Source organism: Lycium ferocissimum, unplaced genomic scaffold, assembly GCF_029784015.1.
Source record: "Lycium ferocissimum isolate CSIRO_LF1 unplaced genomic scaffold, AGI_CSIRO_Lferr_CH_V1 ctg300, whole genome shotgun sequence".
NCBI classification, from domain to species: domain Eukaryota; kingdom Viridiplantae; phylum Streptophyta; class Magnoliopsida; order Solanales; family Solanaceae; genus Lycium; species Lycium ferocissimum.
Genome location: NW_026725326.1, coordinates 189,785 through 211,398, shown reverse-complemented (window position 1 = coordinate 211,398; position 21,614 = coordinate 189,785). Strand labels below are relative to the sequence as shown.

General features: G+C 36.0%; 1 protein-coding gene across 1 annotated transcript; it reads left to right on the top strand.

Annotated features, from left to right (window-relative positions):
• Positions 1-5,815: 5,815 nt before the first annotated feature.
• LOC132043911 (sodium/hydrogen exchanger 6-like) lies at positions 5,816-20,844 on the top strand. The gene is made up of 22 exons (XM_059434374.1): positions 5,816-6,219; positions 7,732-7,783; positions 7,898-7,957; positions 8,079-8,103; positions 8,196-8,281; positions 8,371-8,482; positions 12,910-12,972; positions 13,149-13,168; positions 13,278-13,375; positions 15,042-15,070; positions 15,504-15,535; positions 15,623-15,670; positions 15,759-15,819; positions 15,901-15,998; positions 16,097-16,172; positions 16,269-16,288; positions 16,475-16,572; positions 16,653-16,762; positions 19,640-19,723; positions 19,817-19,929; positions 20,060-20,136; positions 20,338-20,844. Exons 1-22 carry the CDS (start codon positions 6,036-6,038, stop codon positions 20,373-20,375), a joined length of 1,584 nt encoding a protein of 527 aa, XP_059290357.1. The 5' UTR covers positions 5,816-6,035; the 3' UTR covers positions 20,376-20,844.
• The last annotated feature ends 770 nt before the right edge of the window (positions 20,845-21,614 follow it).

Below are 21,614 nucleotides of genomic sequence, written 5' to 3'. Positions count from 1 at the left end.
ATCCGTTTATATACTCTCATAAGTCGAGGTCATGAAACGTATTATACGTAAATTGTGTACGCCGCCTCATTTGACTCGAGGTGGGCCCACTATTCCCTAATCTCCCTCCTATGGCTCCATTTGGCTTATTTCCGTATTACGGTTAAAGGAAACTTTTGGACATCATTCCGAAAATAATAGTTGTTTTAACTAATCCCTCGATTCCAATGATTTTCTTCATAAAAGTTCCTAAATGTTTTCCAAAGTATTTATTCTTCTCCAAATCCAAGTTGTACAACATTGAAAGTCTTAATGACTAAAACGACGACTATGGTTCTATGATGATAATGATGATGCCAGATATGAGAAAAAGTATATGACGAATATGTCAAGGATATTTTTATATATGACGATATGAAATGTTAAGCTATTTTTGGATAATGACTATTTTCAAAGGTTTTAAAGTAAATGAAATGATGCCCTATGATTCTGTTATATGTTTTTTTCCATGAAGTTATTCTCCATTGATAGTCTCGCCTTATATTAATCGTTCCTTCAAGGTGAGACAAGCGCCCATAGTTATTCCATAATATAATCGGGGGTTATCGACCTTACGTCACTCCGATCGAGTTATAGCTTTTCTTTGGGCTCTCTGCGTATGATATTTATGTATACATATGTATATGGGGAAGATGGGGAAAAAGGAAGCGCATTAGACGCTGGGTTATACACGGTACATGTATATATCATCCGGACGCGGGATGCCTATATATTCATTTATGGTTAAATGGATCGGTAATTTCGGCAATATAATATGTTCTATTTTACGTATATATGAAAGAAATGTTTTCTTTAAGAGAAAGATAAGCATGCATAATTACTTTATTTATCCGATGATATGTCCTATGTTTCCATGCGAGTATATATGTACAGTCATTCCTTTATCTCACGATATGATATCCCGTTATATTCATGCTTAATCTCTTACTATGTTGCTACTCAAGGTACATAGATATACCCTCTTCTTCGAAAGCGCAGGTGTACCCGGATAATTTGAAGCTAGCATAGAAGATGCCCGATGGAGTTGGTAGGCTCCACTTGTCCCGGAGTGCTATATAAATGTGCCATGATGATTTGTTCGGAGTTAGAGACTTTGCGGACGAGTCGTGGGTATTGGGTTGTCATGTGTAAATGGCTCCAAGAGTATGTTATTATGTTTTGTGTCACGAGTCTTATGTGATGTCGGATTTTACTTACGGAAAAAAAAATTCCTATGTATTCATTTCTTACTAATTCATAAGTTCATATGTGTAATAAGAGTTAGCGGGTTCGCTCGGCTCCGAATATGGGGTCGGGTGCCCATCACACCCTAGTAAAGTCGGGGTGTGACAATTAGCTTGCTAGTAGATTGTGCTGGTGCTTTTTTAAATAAGCAATTATTGTGTTTTTATATGCATTTTTGATGTGATTCTTCGAATTAACAAAGAACCAATCGACCAGATCTTGTTCTTGAAGCGATTTGATGGGCGATTCAAGAAACGTTATGTATCTCAAGTTATAAATGTCGATTAAAGTAATTCAAAAACTATGTGAAAGATGACGATTTGAACTATAAAAATAACTATTGACTTGTTTAAATCTAGTAAGTATTGAGGGCGGGACGATGGTAAGAAAATTAAGGTTCTGGGTATGAACTAGAACGAATTTTAATCAAGAAACGCGTTCTTGAATGATCAAGAACAAATAAAGTTCCTAAGTCACCACTTGAAATCAATTAACGTGATAAAGAAACACCACGCAACTGAAAACAAGGTAAAGACTATCACCACCTTGCTTGGAACCAAAAACAAGGATAAAGAACACCAAATAGAGAAAATAACTCTATTGCAAACTAGGGTTTAAGCTCAAAAACGTGAATAGTATATTTACAAGTCATGAGAACCCTTTATATAGGCCTAGGGTCTCTTCTTTTATGACTACAAATCCCTATTCTACTCTAGAAAGGAAATAACTAAAAACAAGGAAAGTAAAATCCCTATACACAAAGAAAAGAATAAAGAAAAGCTGAATCTACTAGATCTAGGATAAAAGTCCTACTAATGATAGGAAATTAAATCCTACTAAAATATAAATCAAGAAACAAGAAACCTATATAGAAAAGGATTCAAGAAACAAGAATGGGAAATAATCTTCAAACTTGAGCTTCTTGGACTTTTCTTTTCTTGAATTTCAATCTTGTGTTTCTTGATTTTCTTGAATTTCTTGATCTTCTTCATCTTTCATCAATTTTATTATGTTATCACTAATACAGGGTATCTCCTTATGTTTAGTTTTTGATTCATAACAATAATCTCCTTGTTTTTAGCTTCGAGTTGCAAAATTTGTAATATCTAAATTAGTTGTATATTATATAATTAACTCTTATATATCTTGTATTGATGAAAGTTCCCCTTTTTTTTCTGGTGTTGTTGTAGTGCTTCATGATCGTGTGACCATCAAATTGCTCAAGCGTGGTTCCCGGGCATCATGGTTGCGGGCACTCGTGCCATGTTCCTAGAGGAGGCCTTGCTAGACTGCTCTTCGTTGTCGTGGGAACCCTTATCACGGTCATGAAGGGTAATCTGAAACAATATAAAAAAGATAAAAAGTCAGAATTTGAGTTTATTTTTGATATCTATTTAATGACATGACAGCTGTAGAATTTTAGGAAAAACATATTTAAAAATTAAAAATAATATTTAGATTTATTTAGGACCCAATCTATTTTAAATCCGACTCAATTCTTGATCCGATTCGTGTTGATTATATAAGAGGGGCTTTTGATTTTTTTAATTTTTTTTGAACTTGAATAGCGCGTTTTTCCAGGAAAGGAAAGGAAGAGAGGAAAAACTACAAGGAGGAAAAAGAGAGGCGCTACAATAGATTTATATCTTTTTTTATGCTAAAGAGCTTGTTTGGCTTAACTTATAAGCTGTGTTCAGCTTTTTTGAGTGTTTGGCTGGCCAACTTATAAGCCATTTTGTGCTTAAAATAAGCCCAAAAATAAGTTGGCTCGTTTAGATTAGCTTAAAAATAAGGGGAAAAGGACATATATGGCCGCTCGGCCATAAATAATCCCATCCTCTAGCCCAATTTTTCCCAAAGCCAAAATGTAGCAATTAAACAAATCCCATCCATTAGCCAAAACTTAAATAAGACAATTTTCAAATAAAAACCCAAACAAAAAAATGTTTGAGGTGATTTTTATATATAATATGTGTCATTTGTGTATAAAATATGTATCGTACCTATCTATAATGTATAGAAGTTATGAATCACTAAGGTATGTATCATTTTTGTATTATATAATATGTATCATTTGTGTATATAATGTGTATCAGCACAGTACAACTGCCCTGTTTAGAATAGAAAATTGTATCATTTTGGTATATAATAGTTATTATTTTTGTATAGAAAGTGTATATATAATTTCAGCATGTGTATATAAACTGTATCAGTCTTGTATAGAAAGTGTATCATACGTGTAAAAAATGTATTATAGAAACCGTATCATTGTGGTATATAATATGTATCACTATTGTATATGTAAAAAAAATATCATATCATTCTTGTATATAAAGTGTATATGTAATTCCAACATATGTATATATGTTGTAGCAGCCCGTTAGTGGCGACTAAAAAGTCTTTTTTTTTTCCAGCTCCTGGGCTGTTGGGCCGGCCACCCTTGGCATTATTTTGGGCCGACCGGCCATTTCTTAGCATTAATTTGGGCCGACCGAACTCCTGGTTGGATTAAGCCCAAACAGTGGTTAAATGTGGGATTAGTTTGGCTGAGTGGACACACAGTGTCCTTTCCCCTAAAAAGAGCAGCTCATAAGTTGTTTTCAGCTTATAAGCTTTTTAAGCCCATCCAAACAGGCTCAAAAACTCTTTCTAGTTTCTAGTTTACTTGCCAGCAAGGGAGAGATTTCTCTTCCTTCATTTTGCTCTTTCCTACTTACCAAGCAAAGCAAGAAAACTTATACTTCCGTTTTGTTTGGTTTTAAAATAGTGTCATATAAAAAAAATTGTACAATACTAATCATTCTTTCTTGTAAAATGATAAGAATATTTATAAATATTCATATCGTTTGTAGTTATATGGTAATGAATATTGGGCTGCTAAGTTCAACATATCCATAAGATGAGTGTTGTAGTGATGCAGAAGCTAAAATGAATGTCTAGTCATGTCAGGTTACATAAGATTTAAAATGTCTACATTTGCTGGGTGGTGCAAATAGCACGTATTGAGGATAAAATATTAGAAGGTTGCTTGAGATGGTTTGAACATGTATTATATTGACTAACGAATGCATTGGTCTGTAGGTGCTAAACTATGGTAAGTGAAAGTGCTAAGAGGGGACAGGGTAGACCTAAAATCACATGAAAGGAAGTTTTCTCGAAAGACCTATCCTTGGTATCAATGCAAAATTAGCTAGAGATAGTGCACAATGGAAGAAAAAGATTCATATAGGTGATACCTACTAGTTGAGGACAAATTTTAGACTTGTCAGAGAACTTTATTATTATTATTAAAAGTTAATTTTTTATTTTTATTTTATTTAGTATGATGATATGAAATGAGCAGAAATGAAGAAGTGAAGATTTATATAGCCGGCCCTACTTATTTAGGATTGAGGCGCAGTTATTGTGTTTTTGTGGCTTATAGTTTAACCAGGTTGTCACAAGATAGTTTTATCTATTGTGAGAAATTTTACTACTCTATTAGTACTATTGAAGTGAAATTATATAATTAAGCACACAATTTAATAAATTAAAGAAAACCTTTAACATGTAAGTCAAATATATGCATCAAATTTACCATTTTAAATGAGTAGTGGTGAGAGTTTCACATATATTTTCATTTTATCTCATTTTATAAAATAATGAACCTTTATATCAAGTGAGTCCATCAATCTATTAAGAGTGAAATGAAAATTCTAAAATTATATAATTTCAAAAGTTGAAATATAGCCTTCGTTTTTAAACAAAGTAAATGTTGAGTCTGTGAACAAAGTCCTGCGTCTGTGAACAAAGTCCCCACATTGGTAGCTGAAAGGAAAAGTAGCTACTTATAAAGTGTTGGATACTTTTTGTGGTGTGAGGCTTTTTGGGAAAAAGTGTGCTGGCTTGACACAAATGGAATCTTAGGGCTGATTTAGCCCAATAACGGGTATCAGAGCCCAACTTCGGCGAAAAGAGTATTGCGATGGCAGAGAAATAGTGAGAAATAGTGCGGGCTCAGTTTGGTTGTCATTACGAGCTTGGAGACGTGCAGACAAGAAAAAACTAGTTGAAGGTTTCAATTGTCATAATACTCTAACAATGTAGGTGATACACAGTGAGTCTCGAAAATTAACTCGTGGATTGTGGTAATGAGCCACATGGAAATTAGTTCGAGAGAGAAATTGTTGGGCGTATAAATAAAGTCCCACATTGATAGCTGAATAGAAGAATGAGCTATTTATAAGATATTGAGTACTCTTAATGATGTGAGGTCTTTTAAGAAATCTCGTGCGAATTTCGCCAAAAACGGATAATATTATTATTGATTAATTAGGAGAATGAATGAATCTCACGTGCTTGGAGTTTTTGGGTGACCGTCAAAAAACATGTTCAATTGGTGCATTTTAAGTATAGATCAAGTATTTTATAGGTAGGATTTTTAGTTTCGAGTATAAATGAAATGTTTAATTATTAATTAGGTACTATAGGTGTCAAAATGAAAATAATTTGGGTCTTCTTTTTCCGCTGCTTTGACCATTCTCATATGTTTAATGGTTGGTTATGTAGTAATAACATAAAGAACCAGACTCTTTTGCAGATACATGTGTCTCACATAAAAAAGCCTTTTCAAAGAAGCAAAAAGAGTAAACGCCTCGGGGTTAGCGTGAGCGGAATAATACTAATATCCTAGGTTTTGACGTTTAACATCACCAAAAGGATTGTTGATCAAAGTGGGTTGTTTATTTCTTGGCTTTGCAATTGGCATAAAGTATAGTGAGTAGAATTGGGGTATGGAGGATCATCTACAGATATCTCCAGCGGGGGCAAATGCGAGTCCAGGGAAAGAACAACAAGCTGCTGGAGTAGGAATACTTCTACAGATCATGATGCTTGTGCTTTCCTTTGTTCTTGGACATGTTCTTAGACGACATCGTTTTTATTATATTCCTGAAGCCAGTGCCTCTCTTTTAATTGGTATCCTACCAACTTACTCTCTTTTGGTTATTGTTTTAATTTGAAGTTTCTCTTCTGGCTTTTCTTTATATAATGTGAGTCCAAGGCTTTTCCATAGTAAGGTGAGGTATTGTTCAATTTTCACTCTCTATTTTGCCCCCTTTTCTGTTCTGGGTCAATATAAGAGTTTTAAAATGCAAATTTCAGCAGGATTAATGTTCTTTTTGTTCAATTTTCACTCTTTGGGCCATTTCAATTTTTCCCTTTTTTATGTTGTGGCTGAAAAATGCCAAAATATGAATTGCATTTTCCATAGCAAGTGCCTCTTTTTTGATTGGTATTTACTTCATTTTTTTTTCTTTTGGGTATTGTTTAATTTTTCATCTATTTTACATTTAAAACTTCTGTTCTGGGTTTTATATAATGTGACTCTGAAAGTGCCAAGATGAGTAGGATTTTCCATAGTAAGCTTATTTTTTGTTCAATTTTCAGTCCTTTTTTGCATTTATATTTTGCCCTATTTCTTTAAATTTTTCACATATTTTGCATTTAAATTTCTGTTCTGGGTTTGGTTTATAAATGCGAGTCCGAAAATGTCAATATGAGTAGGCTTTCTGTAGTTTTGTTCAATTTTCAGTCTTTTTTTTAAACAAACAACATAGGCAGTGTAATCCCACAAGTGGGGTCTGGGGAGGGTAGAGTGTTCGCAGAACTTACCCCTACCTTTGTTGGGTAGAGAGATTGTTTCCGATAGACCCTCCGCTCAAAAGAAATGTAAGCAATGCAGGATTGCAATACAAATAAGACAACAAAATATCAAGATACACAACAAGTGAAGCAACAGATAGTAATACACGAGTCTGAAAACACCAAATATGACTCGAGTCTGAAAATATCAAATAAGAGTAGCATTTTCCATAGCACGGTTCCGTTTAATTCTGGATATTGTCCAATTTATACCCTTTTTTGGCACTTCAATATTTGCTTCTTATGTTCTGGGTCTATGTAATGTGATTCTGAAAATGCCAATATGAGCAAGTTTTTCCATAGTTTGCCATGGCATTTTCAAATTGAGGTACCCTTAAGCTGGAATTTCCTGGGAACGTTGTTGCACGAATTTGCCTTTGTTGTTGTGGGTAATTGTTTCAGAAATCAGTGGAAGCAAAATATCCATACAGGCGTTATCAACTAGTTGGAAATTTAGTCGTTGTTGGTGTGTTTATACGCCAAGGAGTCTGGTTAATTTGTTTGGATTGTTGTTTGTTTAGTGTGGTGTCGAGCTTTGGACAAATCTTAAATTGAGTATTAGAATGAATAGAATGTTCACATAGCTAAAATCCAACTAGTTTTAGATTGTGACATTTTTTTATGTTGACGTTGGTATGGTTCACTAATCTAATGAGTGGTAAAATGCAATTTGAGTACTTTTTTGACCAAGCTTGTTGAGCATTTTCCATTTGACTTGACCAACTGAGGTGCCCTTTAGCTTGGAACATACTGAAACTTATGTTGCTTGGATTCTCTTTGCGGCAGGTTTGATTGTAGGTGGATTGGCTAATGTTTCAGATACAGAAACAAGTATTAGGTAGTTTTTTGAATTTTCATCACCATTTAGTTCTTGAAGATTTTATTTAGTTTTATGGATTTGTGTTCCTGGACTTTTGACTCTGTTTTTCTTTTTTTGCTTCTTACTTGGCAGGGCGTGGTTTAACTTCCATGAAGAGTTTTTCTTCCTCTTCTTATTGCCACCGATCATATTATATCCACATTTAGATTCTTTCCTGCAGAAAATTATTTTTGTTCCATGTTCTGTAGTTAAATATTCAGCTTCTTTAGGAATTTATTAGCACAAGTTCTTTTCCTTGACCTTCTTTGCTTACTCAGTCAGGATTTAGTCTATCACCTGTAAGTTTTCTTCTCTTGGTACTTACTCGATACGCAACCTGCTTTTGTTTTTTGCATTGCTAACAGTATGGCTTTACTGATGCTGTAAGCAGAAACCGTTCTTTTCAAACTTTGGAGCAATTATCACTTTTGCTATTTTGGGAACTTTCATTGCTTCTTTTGTTACTGGCATTCTGGTGTGAGTATTGCTTGCGTCTATGATTTTCTTAGTACTATCAGTTTTCACTCTTCATATAATTGATTTATTGTGAATGTAATTTTTTGCAGTTACCTAGGTGGAGTTACGTATCTCATGTACAGACTTCCATTTGTAGAGTGTCTGATGTTTGGAGCTCTTATATCGGCAAGTGATCCTGTCACTGTTCTTTCTATTTTTCAGGTTAGTCTTTCTTTATTGCTGTTCTTCGTTGTTTTAATCAACTGCTTTGCTTCCTGTATTAGACTAGGCACTTTTGAGTTATGACTAGTCTCTCTCTCTCTCTCTCTCTCTTTTTTTTTTTTTTTTTTTTAATTGTTTATTTGGTTTGGTACAATTTACAACATATGTTAACCATCTTCACTGTTTGCACGTTAATGTCATTGATCGTGTTAGCCCTTCAATTCTGCGTATATGAATGCCAGGAACAATAGATAGAAGATTGACTGGGTAAGGAGTATGGGATATGTTAGATTAAAGAAAAAAGATCATTGTACTAACTGTCACGAATCGAAACAGGAGGGTTGTGATCGGCACTTAGTGATCATTTGTCCCAAGCAAACCCTGGCTGATCTAACAGTAACAAATGATAGGGACTCTGGGCAGTCCCGTACCATCAGATAACATTTATAAGGAAAACTGTACCAAGTTTCAAACCTTGGACTGAGAGCCTTATCATATAATAAATCTGTCCACTAGGGACAAACCACAACATACTAGTCAACTTTTCCACCGACAGAGGACGTGGAGCATCTAACCGAAGCATAAACTGAAAAAGGGATGCAACTTAGAATTGTAAGCAAAATAAGATAGACTATTAAGACCTCTACAAAAGAAGTGAGAGGCTTACATCGATCACGATGGTGCTCAAACATCTGGTTCTATATCTGCCTCTGTACCTGTACGAGATGTAAGAGGTGAGTCATCTGGACCAGTAAGCTTTATCGACTGTCCCTAAAAGCCTGACACAAGTCTTCGAAGAAAATGTGCATGCATGAACAGAGTTGTAACTGTAAACAAATGCAGATGCTTGAACTGAACTGTGCCCGAACGATTAACTGGAAGCTTCAACTCACACCCTTGTTGCCTGTTTGAACTGCACGAATTCATATGTCACTATGAGGTTATAACTGGAGAGAGTTCTATCAAGAATCTGACTTACCTCATGATAACCTCATAGTAGGGCAGTAATGTACTTGAGGTTGGGACTACTATCAAGCCCCTGAACTAGCAGTTATCTGGTTATGAAGCTGGCCATAGTCAAATGACAAAAATATAACCCACGCTTGCACGTGTGGTTTTGGAATGGTGCCACTCAGTGGTCAAGGCAAACATCCACTCAATATCTTTCAGTTGCCTCCCATAATGCAACTATTATCCTCATGCTCAATTCTAAGATACTGTAAATAAATAAAGAAACATATGCACATAAAATATATAAAGCTGAAATATTTAATAATGCAACTTAGGCAGCACCTGTATCGCGTGCAAGTATTAACTGAAGCTCGATCTTTGCAAACCATGTATAAGCTCGTCTCCACATATAAATGGCTGCCCAACTCACTATTATGACATTCATACAAGTTATCAAGCTGGGTTTGATGTTATGGAGATTTAATATGGAAGACAATGCCTTATGGAGGAAGGTGATTATCCAAAAATATGGGCAACAAGGTAACTGTATCACTAAGAAAGGTCAATTCTTCATATGGGACTTGCAGGAAAGCTATCAGGAAGCATTGGGAGGAATATGCTTTAAACATTGGGTTCACAGTAGGCAATGGAAGGAAAATATCATTTTGTAGTGAAAATTGGTTATGGCATGGTCCTCTCAAAGATCTTTTCTCTGATTTATTTTGTTTAACAACTACACCTGAGGCTACTATAGAGGAGACATGGTTTTTTCAAGGATGGAACTTTGCTTTCAAAAGTGTGTTAAATGACTGGGAAGTTGGAAGGGTGGATGAAATGCTGAAGACATTGGAGGTTTGCATTGAATAATGGGAAAGGCATGGGAGGGTTCTTGCAAATAGTCCATTATCTTCTTCAAATCTATTGTGGAAGACTTCGTCCCACCCTATCCAACGCTTGATTTTAGAATTTTGTGGATGGTTCTGTTCTACTAGCATTGTCCAGACTTTAAGATTAAAATTGGAAGCTCTACATCTCCTTGTTACTTTAGGTTACCTAACATTAAGACAAGTTCTATACCCAAGGGTGTGGCTTAGTGTGGTCAATGAAGTGGGAGGAAAACTATGAGGTATCAAGTTCAAATTCCAGTGGAGTGGAGGCAAACACACTAGGTTATTTCTTCCCTTCTGCCTGAGCCTTGTTGGATTGAGTTATTCGGTACCTGTGCTGATGGGAGATAGCAGGTATCACGTGGAATGGTTGAGGTGCATGCAAGTTGGCCTGGACACCACCGCCATAATAAAAAAACAGGTTCTATTGTTATTTCTTGAATGAATGACAAAAATGGAGAAAATCTGAAGCACCGAAGATGGATAAAGTTTCATCATTTTGCAAGTAAAACATGGCACTAATGCAGCACATTCCTTCGGGTTGCTTTGCTTTGTTAAAATAATCAATTTTTGGAAAAATATTAAGAAATATGTTAAGGCTGAATAAACCAAAGAAAGGAAAGAAGATCTCTAGGGAGAGAGTGAATATATAATGACTTAATGGGTGGTTACCGGAACTGATTTTGCTCAAGTTACTGACTTGCATCCCAAGCAAACATTTCTGCTGATATTTTCACCCGTACGCTACTGGTCATTACACGTGTGTTACAATATGATAATTCCTTAGGATGGGAGGCCCAAAAAGCTAAAAGAAAATCCCAATATTAAGCGATTGCTAAAGCGGAAGTTATGGGAATTTATCTCTCGTTATCTCTTCTCATGTGTTATGCAATGTGGCTTCGACGAACCGCGTGTTGGATGATGGAGTCTTATGCTAAAAGTCGTATTTTTAAAAATCTTATTCGTTTTTGATAAGTGATATACTTTTATTCGAACAAAAGCAGAACCAAGTTGGTTATTTGGAAAGGAAAAGAGACCAAGTTAATATAGTATTCAAAACTCAGATTCCATCCATAAATGCTGGGAACTGGAGAACTCTAGCAGAGTATCTAGATCATATACATTAAGCACTTTATACGCAAAAGCCAAAAGATACAAACACTTGTAGATATAAGTTTCTGAATATGTTCTGTATTGTCTTCAAAACATCCTTGTTTTTCTGCTAGCCGGAGTACCCAAAAGGTACATGCTGGAATAGTGAAGCACAGCATAAATGTTACCAATGTCACAAAAAATAGTGAAGCACAGCATCCTATCTTCTTTGTTCAGCTTCCTGCCATTCCAACACTACAGTAATTATGTTAGTATTCTAGGCATTACCCAGCATACACCATATAGGTTTAGAAACATACCTTAAATTTGTCTGGCAACCTGACAATGTATCAGTTGGTGACTAAAGAAGAGAAATAGTCACCCCAAATTTTACCATGGGTATCACAGTCCATTCACTACCACCAAATACTGAACATCAGTGACCTACCTGTCTTAGCCCCACGAGAAAGCAACACTAGCAACTTATTTAAGTAGCTAAATACAGAATAGCGAAATTTAAAGTATAAGCTATTTTCATATATGAACATTTCCATACATGTTCTGCTCTTGAGTTGGATAAGGATTAGCAAGGTAGGCTACTTGAAATTCAGGTGAGTTTCCATCACTACCTTAAAAAATGAAATAGTTGTGTGTCATTGTTATAATCTTCTCTGTCAGCTTCTTTCCATTTGTTGGTTGAAATTATTTGTATGAAGCCAATCCAGTGGGTTTAGGTAGTATTTCTGATAGCATTGACAGAAAATATCGTGTGTTTGACAGAATGCTTAGAAATTATGTTCTTTAATAGAGTAGACTTGAGTTTTGTACCTCCACATGACTGCTCTTTGTGTTTCTTGGATGATGCTACGGCACAGATATAAGTTATGCATTTATCATAAACTAGGTATATATACAACAACAATAACAAAAAAATTCCCCAATGCCAAACATGTTGGATCAACTGAAAGAATCCTCATTTATTTAAGCTCATCTCAAGTGTATAAACTAGGCAGATGTAATCCAAAAATCTAATAGATCATACCTCGTTGAGGGAGATATACAAATCGACAAGGAGAATCACAGTTGCTGAAGAAAACTCAATATTGACAAGACATGACTTTGAGTGTGACTTTGGAGAAGGAGAAGAAGGAGAAGAAATTTGGTTTTGTCCTGGTCTATTGTCTCTGTCTCTGTCATTGGAGGTCGAATATCAGATCTGTTGAGTATCTTTATTTTTTGTTATAAATAAATCCTTTTAGTGTCATACTGTCATTTAGTGTTAGCAACTGTTGTCTCTTTTTGCGGATTTGATATCTCTTTTTATATAAGTAACTATTCTCTCCCTTTACCAATTGATTATCTTTTTAATCCTCCCTTTGCCAACTTACGTGGCTTTTCAAAAGTTTAAAATTGATATAGTTGGGTCTACTGTTTCATTATTGGCTAAGATTTGCTGTCCTTTCGTGGAATGAGTTTGTTTCTTTGACATGATTGTAGGAGCTTGGCACAGACGTGAACCTATATGCTTTAGTGTTTGGGGAATCTGTTTTAAATGATGCAGTAAGTCCTACCTATTCTTTTATATGAAAGGTTGACATTTCACTACGGTGATTACTTGTTTTCCCATATAATGGGAGTTTAAGTTGTGTATATGTATTCTTTATCAAAAAAAGTTATGTATTTGTATTTTGTGTATTTATTTCTTTGGTTTTCTTTGTATGCTGCACACTTGGAAGATGGCAATTTCCTTGTACAGGTTAGTACACCTGTGCTTAACTGTTGCAGTGGTATTGATAGTCAAGGAGCATCTGCACATATAAATAGATCCAGCTGGATTGACAATCAAGCACTGGGTTGTTTTGTAGGACAATGTCATTGGTCAGAAGCCACATGTCAGATGGTCAGAATTATTTCATGATAACCGTCCGATTTTTTGAAACTTTTATGGGCTCTCTGTCAGCTGGTTAGTATTTTGGACTGTTTAGTTTATTTTTCATCTTTCTTCATTCAGTGAAGGTCAAGCAGGTGTTATTTTAAGGGAAAAAACTTTTAAAACTACTCAAATTATGTCATTTTCTATAAAATCCTGAGGGGATGATCTCTTTTTAAGCAAGCAACAACATCAACAACATACCCAGTGTAACCCCACAACGTGGGGTCTGGGGAGGTTAGGATGTACGCAGACCTTACCCCTACCTTTGTGGGGTAGACAAGCTGTTTCCAATGGTTCCTCGGCTTAAAAGAAGTGCAATCAAAGCAGGGTATAAAGGAAAATAGCGACAACAAAAGCAAGATAAACAAAGCAAAAGAAGTAACAAATAGTAATAAAAAGATACAGTGCGAATACTAGATAATATTACTAAATAGGGAGAAAAGGGGACTTGCCCCCTATCTCTCCCTTATAAAAGTGCTACAACACTCGGCTACCTACTAACCTTCTAACCTAATTCTCGACCTCCAGACCTTCCTATTTAGAGTCATGTCTTCGGTAAGTTGGAGGTGTGCTATGTTCTGTCGAATCACCTCCCCCCGGTTCTTTTCAGACCTATCTGTCCCACATAAAAGTGCTACAACACTCGGCTACCTAGTGACCTTCTACCCTAATCCTCGACCTCCGTACCTTCCTATCTAGATCATATCCTTAGTAAGTTGGAGGTGTGTCATGTTCTGTCAAATCACCTCCCCCTAGTTCTTTTCGGCCTACCTTTACCTCTCTTAACACCAACATATGTTGCGCGAAATATGGCACCCGTCTTGGATATGGTCAACCAACTGTAGATACTTTGACCGGAGTCCGTGGACAAATTTTGGGGGAAATTTGAGATTTTGATTTCTCAAAATGAAAGATGAATAGATTTAAGACATGGGAAATGGCATACCCTCAATATTATAGTCCTTTTGTCTCATATTTGTTGCTTCATGTTTCAGGCCAAACATAGAGAAACTAAGAATTCAGCTTATTTTTATAATTTTGAATTTTCTTAGCCGAATCCCCGCACCCGTATCCATACCTGGATCCGCACCCCTGAATCTTAAAATTTAGGTTTTGCCGAATCCGACACTTGGATCCGTACCTGTATCGGATACCTCCACCCGAGTCCGAGCAACTTAGAGGCACCAACTATAGCCAACCTCTCACACCTCCTAACTGGTGCATCCACACACCTCCTCTTCACATGCCCGAACCACCTGCTTCCCTCATCTTATCTTCCACGGAGGCCAATCCCACCTTGCCCTGTATAGCTTCGTTCCTAATCAATATCTCTTTTTGTATGCCCGCACATCATCTAAGCATCCTCATCTCCGCAACCTTCATCTTCTGAACATGTACGTTCTTGACTGGTCAGCACTCTGCCCCTTACGACAATATAGGTCTAACCACCGCTCTGTAGAATTTACCCTTCCATGATAGCACCTTATTATCACACAGAATCCCCGAAGCGATTCTGAATATATTTCAATTGTAACTGCCGGAGCCCAGAAATTTATCCACGCGAAAAAAATGAAACCGCTGGAGTCTGTATCCATATGCATTTGTTCTATAAGATCAGCGGTTTCTTAATAGTTTGACTTATTTTTTTTTTTTTTTTTCACATATCAACTAACAACTTACTGCTCTGATTCTACAGGTGTTGGAGTTGGATTTGTTTCTGCTTTGATATCCTGCATGTTTTACTTCCTTCCAACGGTGCATCTTTCTTGCAGTTTGTATGCACAGAAAAATTGAACCAGGAAGTGTTACCTCCTTAATAATTTCTAACCAAAATTTCTAGGTCCTCTAAAGATTACGGTGCCTCTATAATCATGAACTTTTAAAGGCACCATGATTGTTATTTAGTAAGCTTAAAGGCTCTAATGTTTTTAGTTATATTTTACCTTTATATCCTACAGAGCAAGCAAGAGTGAAGGTTATTTATCTTCTGATTCTCTCAGCCTTTACCTGTTTGGCTCTTTTTGTTCGTTGTTCACTTTCTTTACTCTTCAAATTATGAAATGTGCATTTGATGTTAGCTGCTTAAAAAAAACAGAAAACAATGTGCATTTGATGCTTTCTAGCTCATAAAGTATTGTAGTGCCTTGACTTCACACACCTTTTCAAATATGCTGGCTTGGATATTGACAAGTAAGTCAAGTATTTTATAGCTTTTCTGATCGATCTGCTTCTGACTGTGATGAATACTGATGGCGTTTCTGCTAATTATGTTGGCAGTCTTCAGAACTTGGAGAGCTGTTTGTTTGTCCTCTTTCCGTATTTCTCGTAAGTAAATACATCAGATTCTCACTTATCCACATTCTATCTTGGCTTTGTACCTAACGTGTTTTTGTCGTGAACTATCATCTTCCAGATACATGCTAGCAGAAGGACTTGGTCTCTCTGGCATAGTGTCTATATTGTTCACTGGAGTCGTAAGTTTTCATCTACATTTCCTCCTTTTTTCATTCTCTTCCTACTATATGTGCTTAGTACTTCTGGATTTTGTCTTGTAGGTTATGAAGCGCTATACGTACACAAATCTATCAGAAAGTTCACAGCGATTTGTGTCCGCGTTTTTTCATTTGATATCATCATTAGCTGAAACTTTTGTGTAAGTTGGGCATTCCAGTTTTTGAGGATTTGTAATATTTGTACTTCCCATTTTTATTAAATAACTTCCGTAAGTGATTGTTTTTGTTCAACGTGCAGATTTATATATATGGGATTTGATATCGCGATGGAAAAACATAGCTGGTCCCATGTTGGATTTATCTTCTTCTCAATTGTATCCTTAACATGTAGTCTTCTTTATATATTGAAACTTGTTCCTTGATGTTAATGTGAATCAACTTTGTTTCCTTTAACTTCTTGTTCACTCTAGCTGTTCATTGTGATTGCGAGGTATGTTTGTTACTCTGTTTTCTTGTTCTCTGGGATTACACTTGGCTACATGATTTTATCTGTAGCTCATTGTCCCAATGCATATATTGCTCTATATTCTCCCCGTATTTTGCATTAGATTATGGATGGAATGACCTCAAGGTTGAAAATGCATAATTGCTAATCTTTTTCCTCTCTTTCATTAAGGGCTGCCAATGTGTTTGGTTGTGCATATTTGGTGAATCTCGTACGACCTCCACACCGGAAGATACCAGCAAAACATCAAAAAGCACTCTGGTACAGTGGTAAGGGGTGAAGAAATTATTTTCAGTGTATGTTTTGGCTTTCGATTTTATTGGAGCTCATTATTGATGTGGATGTCTAGGACTTCGAGGCGCTATGGCTTTTGCCCTTGCTTTGCAGTCAATCCATGATCTTCCTGAAGGACATGGTCAGACAATATTCACTGCTACCACTGCCATTGTTGTATTAACGGTATGCAACCTAACTCGAGTTTTGATTTACTTCAATCTCAATTAAAAAAATAAGGTTGCTAAGATTCTAATACAGGGATTAATAACCACTTGATTATTTAGTGTATATGCTTTTTCTTAGCAGATGTTTGGACGTTTGGTTCACTGCATTAAAACGAGTTATACAGGGTAAATATAATAGTTTACATATTTACTATTATTTTTAAGTAAATAAAAGATAAAAAGACGAAATCAAGGTCGTTTTGATCTTTTAGGTGTTTCATCCTTGTAATGCTAATCTCATATAACTTATGCCATGTTGGATCCAGTTGAAATAATACCACATTGCATTACATAATAATAACAGTATTGCTTGTACCGGAAATGAAATGCCAACTAAATCCAATATAAAATTTTACTGAACTTTATTCCAGGACTATTTTCTTATTCCCGGTTACCGAACGCCCCTTCTTCTCTAGAATGTTACTCAATGGTCTCTGGTTCTAGTTTTTTGTTGGTTGCTCGCTGGTTCTGTCAATTAATACGACATTGCTATTGCTTGCAAAATGGCATACATTGTGAAACTCCATTTTGTATATTATGAGCTAAATCATCCATAAGAAGAGTAAATAAGTACGAGCTCTAGGCAAATCCTTGGTGTAATCCACAGGCAACAGTTCTGTATTTTCTTCCAACTATTCTTATGCTTGTTTGCTACTTCGTACATATCATTCGTGACATTTATGTATTTGATAGGAATTCTTTTCTTCTTCAACATCCACCACAAGGACTTCTTCTCTAGGCCATTAATATCATGTGGAGATCTTTCTCCTCTTCCTGCAAACTGTGATTAGTCTATTTTGTAAATATATAGCCACAAGATCTACCACCTAGCCTAACTGCCTAAGTTGGTTCTTTGTCTGCCTCTAATGCCTTCATGTCAACGCTCCATCACTACTTCTCAAAGTGTTTCATTGTAAGACTCCGAAATTTGTATCTTATACAATTTTGAATAGCTTCATTAGTCTTATTAATCTGGACAAGTGCTATTCTCTAGTCGTTTGGCATCTTTCCACTCCTTGATATAACATCGAGTAGTTCTACTCCAACCTCTCCTAGGTAATTTTTTTCAAACTTTCTTTAGGGACCATTTAGACCACAGGTTATCCTAACCTCATATCCGCTTGGTGCCTTTACATCTCCCAACCTAATTATCAGTGTTATTAAAGGCGAGCGCCTTCTCGCCTTTGGCGAGAAGCGAGGCAAGGCGTGGCTGCTGCGCCTTTCATGGCCACGAGCAGACCTTCAAGGCGCGCCAATGGCGAGAAAGGCGAGGATGGCGCCATGGCGAGAATAAATGTAGGTTTTAAAAAAAAAAACAATTAAAAAAAGTGGAGGACTTAAATGAAGTGGAGGACTAAATAAAAATAGCAGCTAGGGTTTTTTGTTTGCCTCCTCCTCTCTTCTCCTTCAAGGTTTCAGGTATGTCTCTTTCTCCTTCTTCTTTTTCTTCAGTTCTTCTTCTTTCTTCTTCTTTCTTCCTCCTGTATTTTCGACTTCTGCTTCTTCATCTGTTCTTCTTCTTTTTTTCCGGCGACAACTGCCCTATTTCCGGCCACCTCTGGTTTTTTTTTTTTTTTTTTTTTTTGACTGATTCTATTCTCTTCTTCGTTTTCTGGTTTTTCTCCTCTGTTTTTTTACCCTCAGTTTTTTTCACCTCTGTTAATTGCTCTGTTTTTTTTCTCCTCTGTTTCTTCCTCTGTTTTTTTTTTCTCTGTTTGGACCAGTGAGGCATTGGTTGTTTTGCTCCTATTTTTTCTGTTCAATAATTGTTTAAATTTTGTTACACAGTTATAAACAGTAGGTTCAAATTCAATGGAATCGTCGGACGCTAGCAAAAAAGACATAGGTTGGAATTATGGAATTTTGAATTGAAATATTTGCTAATATGTTATTGCTAGTGAGATTTTGATTATTTACATATGCAATTAAATATTTTAATTTTTTGGTATTTATTGGCGCCGCACTTCAAAAAGGCGAGCGCCTCGCCGCGCGCCGCGCCTTAAGGCGAGGCAGGCCCTTGTCGCCTTTAGTCGCCGCGCGCCGTCCAAAACACTGCTAATTATGAGTGTAGCTAAAATTTTCATCTTTCGCGGATGTATAAATATCTATAAAGTTATTATGACCCTCATTCGTAATGTATAACAAACAACAACAACATACCAGTGGGGTCTGGGAGGGTAGAATGTATGCATACCTTTCCCCTAGTTAGAGAGGCTGTTCCGCTAGACCCTCATTCGTAATGTATGTGTTAGATAAAAGCAAACAATCTAACATACACTAAAAGCCTAAAAGTAATCGGAAGTCTAACATTACACGCCGAAAGGCTTCTAAAGACCATCGCATTACACAATTAATTAGAGAACTCTATGGTGGAAAAAATATAGATAACGTTATCACGTAAAATAAAAAATTGATTAGAAAAAAGACGCGAACTGATGGGGAATAATGTATCTGTTCCGCTGAAACCATGCACTCTTTACATTTTCCAAAAACTACTGGCCTTCGTATAAACTTTTCTCCCTGGATGCTAGTGAAACCCCAAAAAAATTTATTGCAAAAAGTGGGATTTGACGATTCCCGCGTGTCATTCTACAATCATAATGTTTCTGAGTAAAGTTTGTCAATAGATGGTTTTCTGAGCATGCACGTTACTGAAACATTGCTGCTTCAAATATATAGTAAGTGTAGCATTTACCACAAACCAAATTTGTCGCTTTAGAATATTCCATTTTGATTATCATTACTCCTTTCTACCCATTCTTCCTCTAGACTGGATGGATAATCTCTTCCACAGTATATGATATAATCTAATCAAACTCCTTCTGCAACTTTTCAGGTGTTGATTATTGGAGGATCAACAGGAACCATGCTAGAAGCCTTGGAAGTTGTGGGTGATAGTCAATCTGGATCCTTGGGTGAAGTAAGTGCATTAGCCATGCTGTTTTCCAACTTTGTAATAGTTAGAATGTTTTGTTCAGTGCACTAATATTCTCCTTCTCTATTCTGGCTTCAGACCTTTGAGGGGAACAATGGATATATAGCTCCTTCTTATAGTGATGAATCTTATGATAGTGAACCGTCATCTGGGAACAGGTTCAGGATGAAACTTAAGGAGTTCCACAAGAGGTAATGTTCTTTTGCTTTTTGCACAATGTAAGGGAGATTTCAATCTTGGTCTCCTTAACGTTGCCCACTTCTGTGAGACAGGTTCTCTCATCATTTCCCGTCTTTTAATGCATTTTATTGTTTTCTCCAGTACTACTTCATTCTCAGCATTGGACAAAAACTACCTTACTCCATTCTTTACTTCTCAAGGTGGAGATGATGATGAAGGTAATCTGCATGTCGTTTACACTTCATAATGTTTTTGTAACTTGATATGAGAATCAGACTGTTTGAGTCAACATGCTAGTTACCATTTATCTGTGTTGCTTGTTGTGCTCATCATCTTCTTTTGAATTTTGTCTAATCATGTATACAACCATTAACTTGATAAGCTCATGCAATATGGACTTAATTTTTTTCTGGTTACAGATGAGCCAATATTGCACAGCTCCAGAAGAGCCGGTTAAGGTGGCCACAACTGACTTTCAAAGATCACAATCAAATTTCAATATGACAAGATTAGTACAAATCACATTTTGCTGCAAAGATAAAATCAACTTCAAGTATACTTAGCGGACAAATGAGTGGCTTGTTGATTGTAATTACGCATCAATTATGACGAAAAGTTTAGATTCTTTAGGGGTACAAAGAATAACAGGTGGCTATTCAGTATAGGAAGTTTAGGATTTAGCATACCTAGCAAAGCAAAATCACCTGATATCCCTTGTATATGAATGTTCAAGCCAGGATTAGTAACGGAAACACAACTCCGAGTGGCTTCTATATGCTGAAATCGCGATATTGTTTGTTGATCTTTAACTTCTACGAATTAGTGTAAAGTAATTGCATATTCCATTAAGCTTGTAGCATTGGGTTGCTTCATGCAGCCTATACAAAGCCTATTGGGCCAAACTTATTAGCTTCATTTTCACGATCTATGTGGATTAGGGTGTCAATGATACGGTTCGGGCGGTTATTTTAGAAAATTTATATCTTACTAACAAAAATTGGACTTTTCGAAACCATCCCGCCATTTCGGTTTTTCTTCGGTACCGGTACGGTTCGGTTAATTTTTCGGCATTTTATAAAAAAAATGTCATAAAAGTTACAAGTAAAAGTTTTACATGATACCCATGCATACTTGTATAAGACTTTGGCAAAAACTCTTTAGACATTTAATTGTTTAAAAGTTGAAGAATTAAAAAAACATGAAGCACGACAAAAATATAGATCCATCCCACTATTTTATGGTAGTGTAAGATAATATTAAATAAAAGACAAAAATTTTATATCACATGAGTGGGAAGTAATCATTCAAGATGAGACACAAGAACTGACCCTAATAAGATTTAGTATCCAATAAGAGAATTTAAATCATACGAGAGGAAGACATCTAATACCTTGTAGCTTGCTACTCAAGATCGTCGGAATGCCTTGTAACTTACTGGTTATTACTCTAGGTGCTAGAACTAATTTAGTTTCAATTGGGGTAACATGACAAGTTTCGGAGTTGGGACTTTAGTGCTAATTATTTGTTGCCGACTTGTAGTCATTTCCATCATCCAAGGAGAAAAATTTAATGTTTTATTAATTTTAAACTTAATATATAAATATATATATTACACATATAATGTATTTGCTACGGTTCGATATTATTTCAGTTTATTTTTATAAAATAAAAAACCTACCCAATTTTTCGATATGGT

Coding starts and splice junctions, on each gene's coding strand:
- LOC132043911 (XM_059434374.1), top strand. CDS start 6,036: ATGGAGGATCATCTACAGATATCTCCAGCGGGGGCAAATGCGAGTCCA. Junction 12,973..13,148: donor AATCTGTTTTAAATGATGCA/GTAAGTCCTACC, acceptor CACACTTGGAAG/ATGGCAATTTCCTTGTACAG. Junction 16,173..16,268: donor GATTTATCTTCTTCTCAATT/GTATCCTTAACA, acceptor TGTTCACTCTAG/CTGTTCATTGTGATTGCGAG.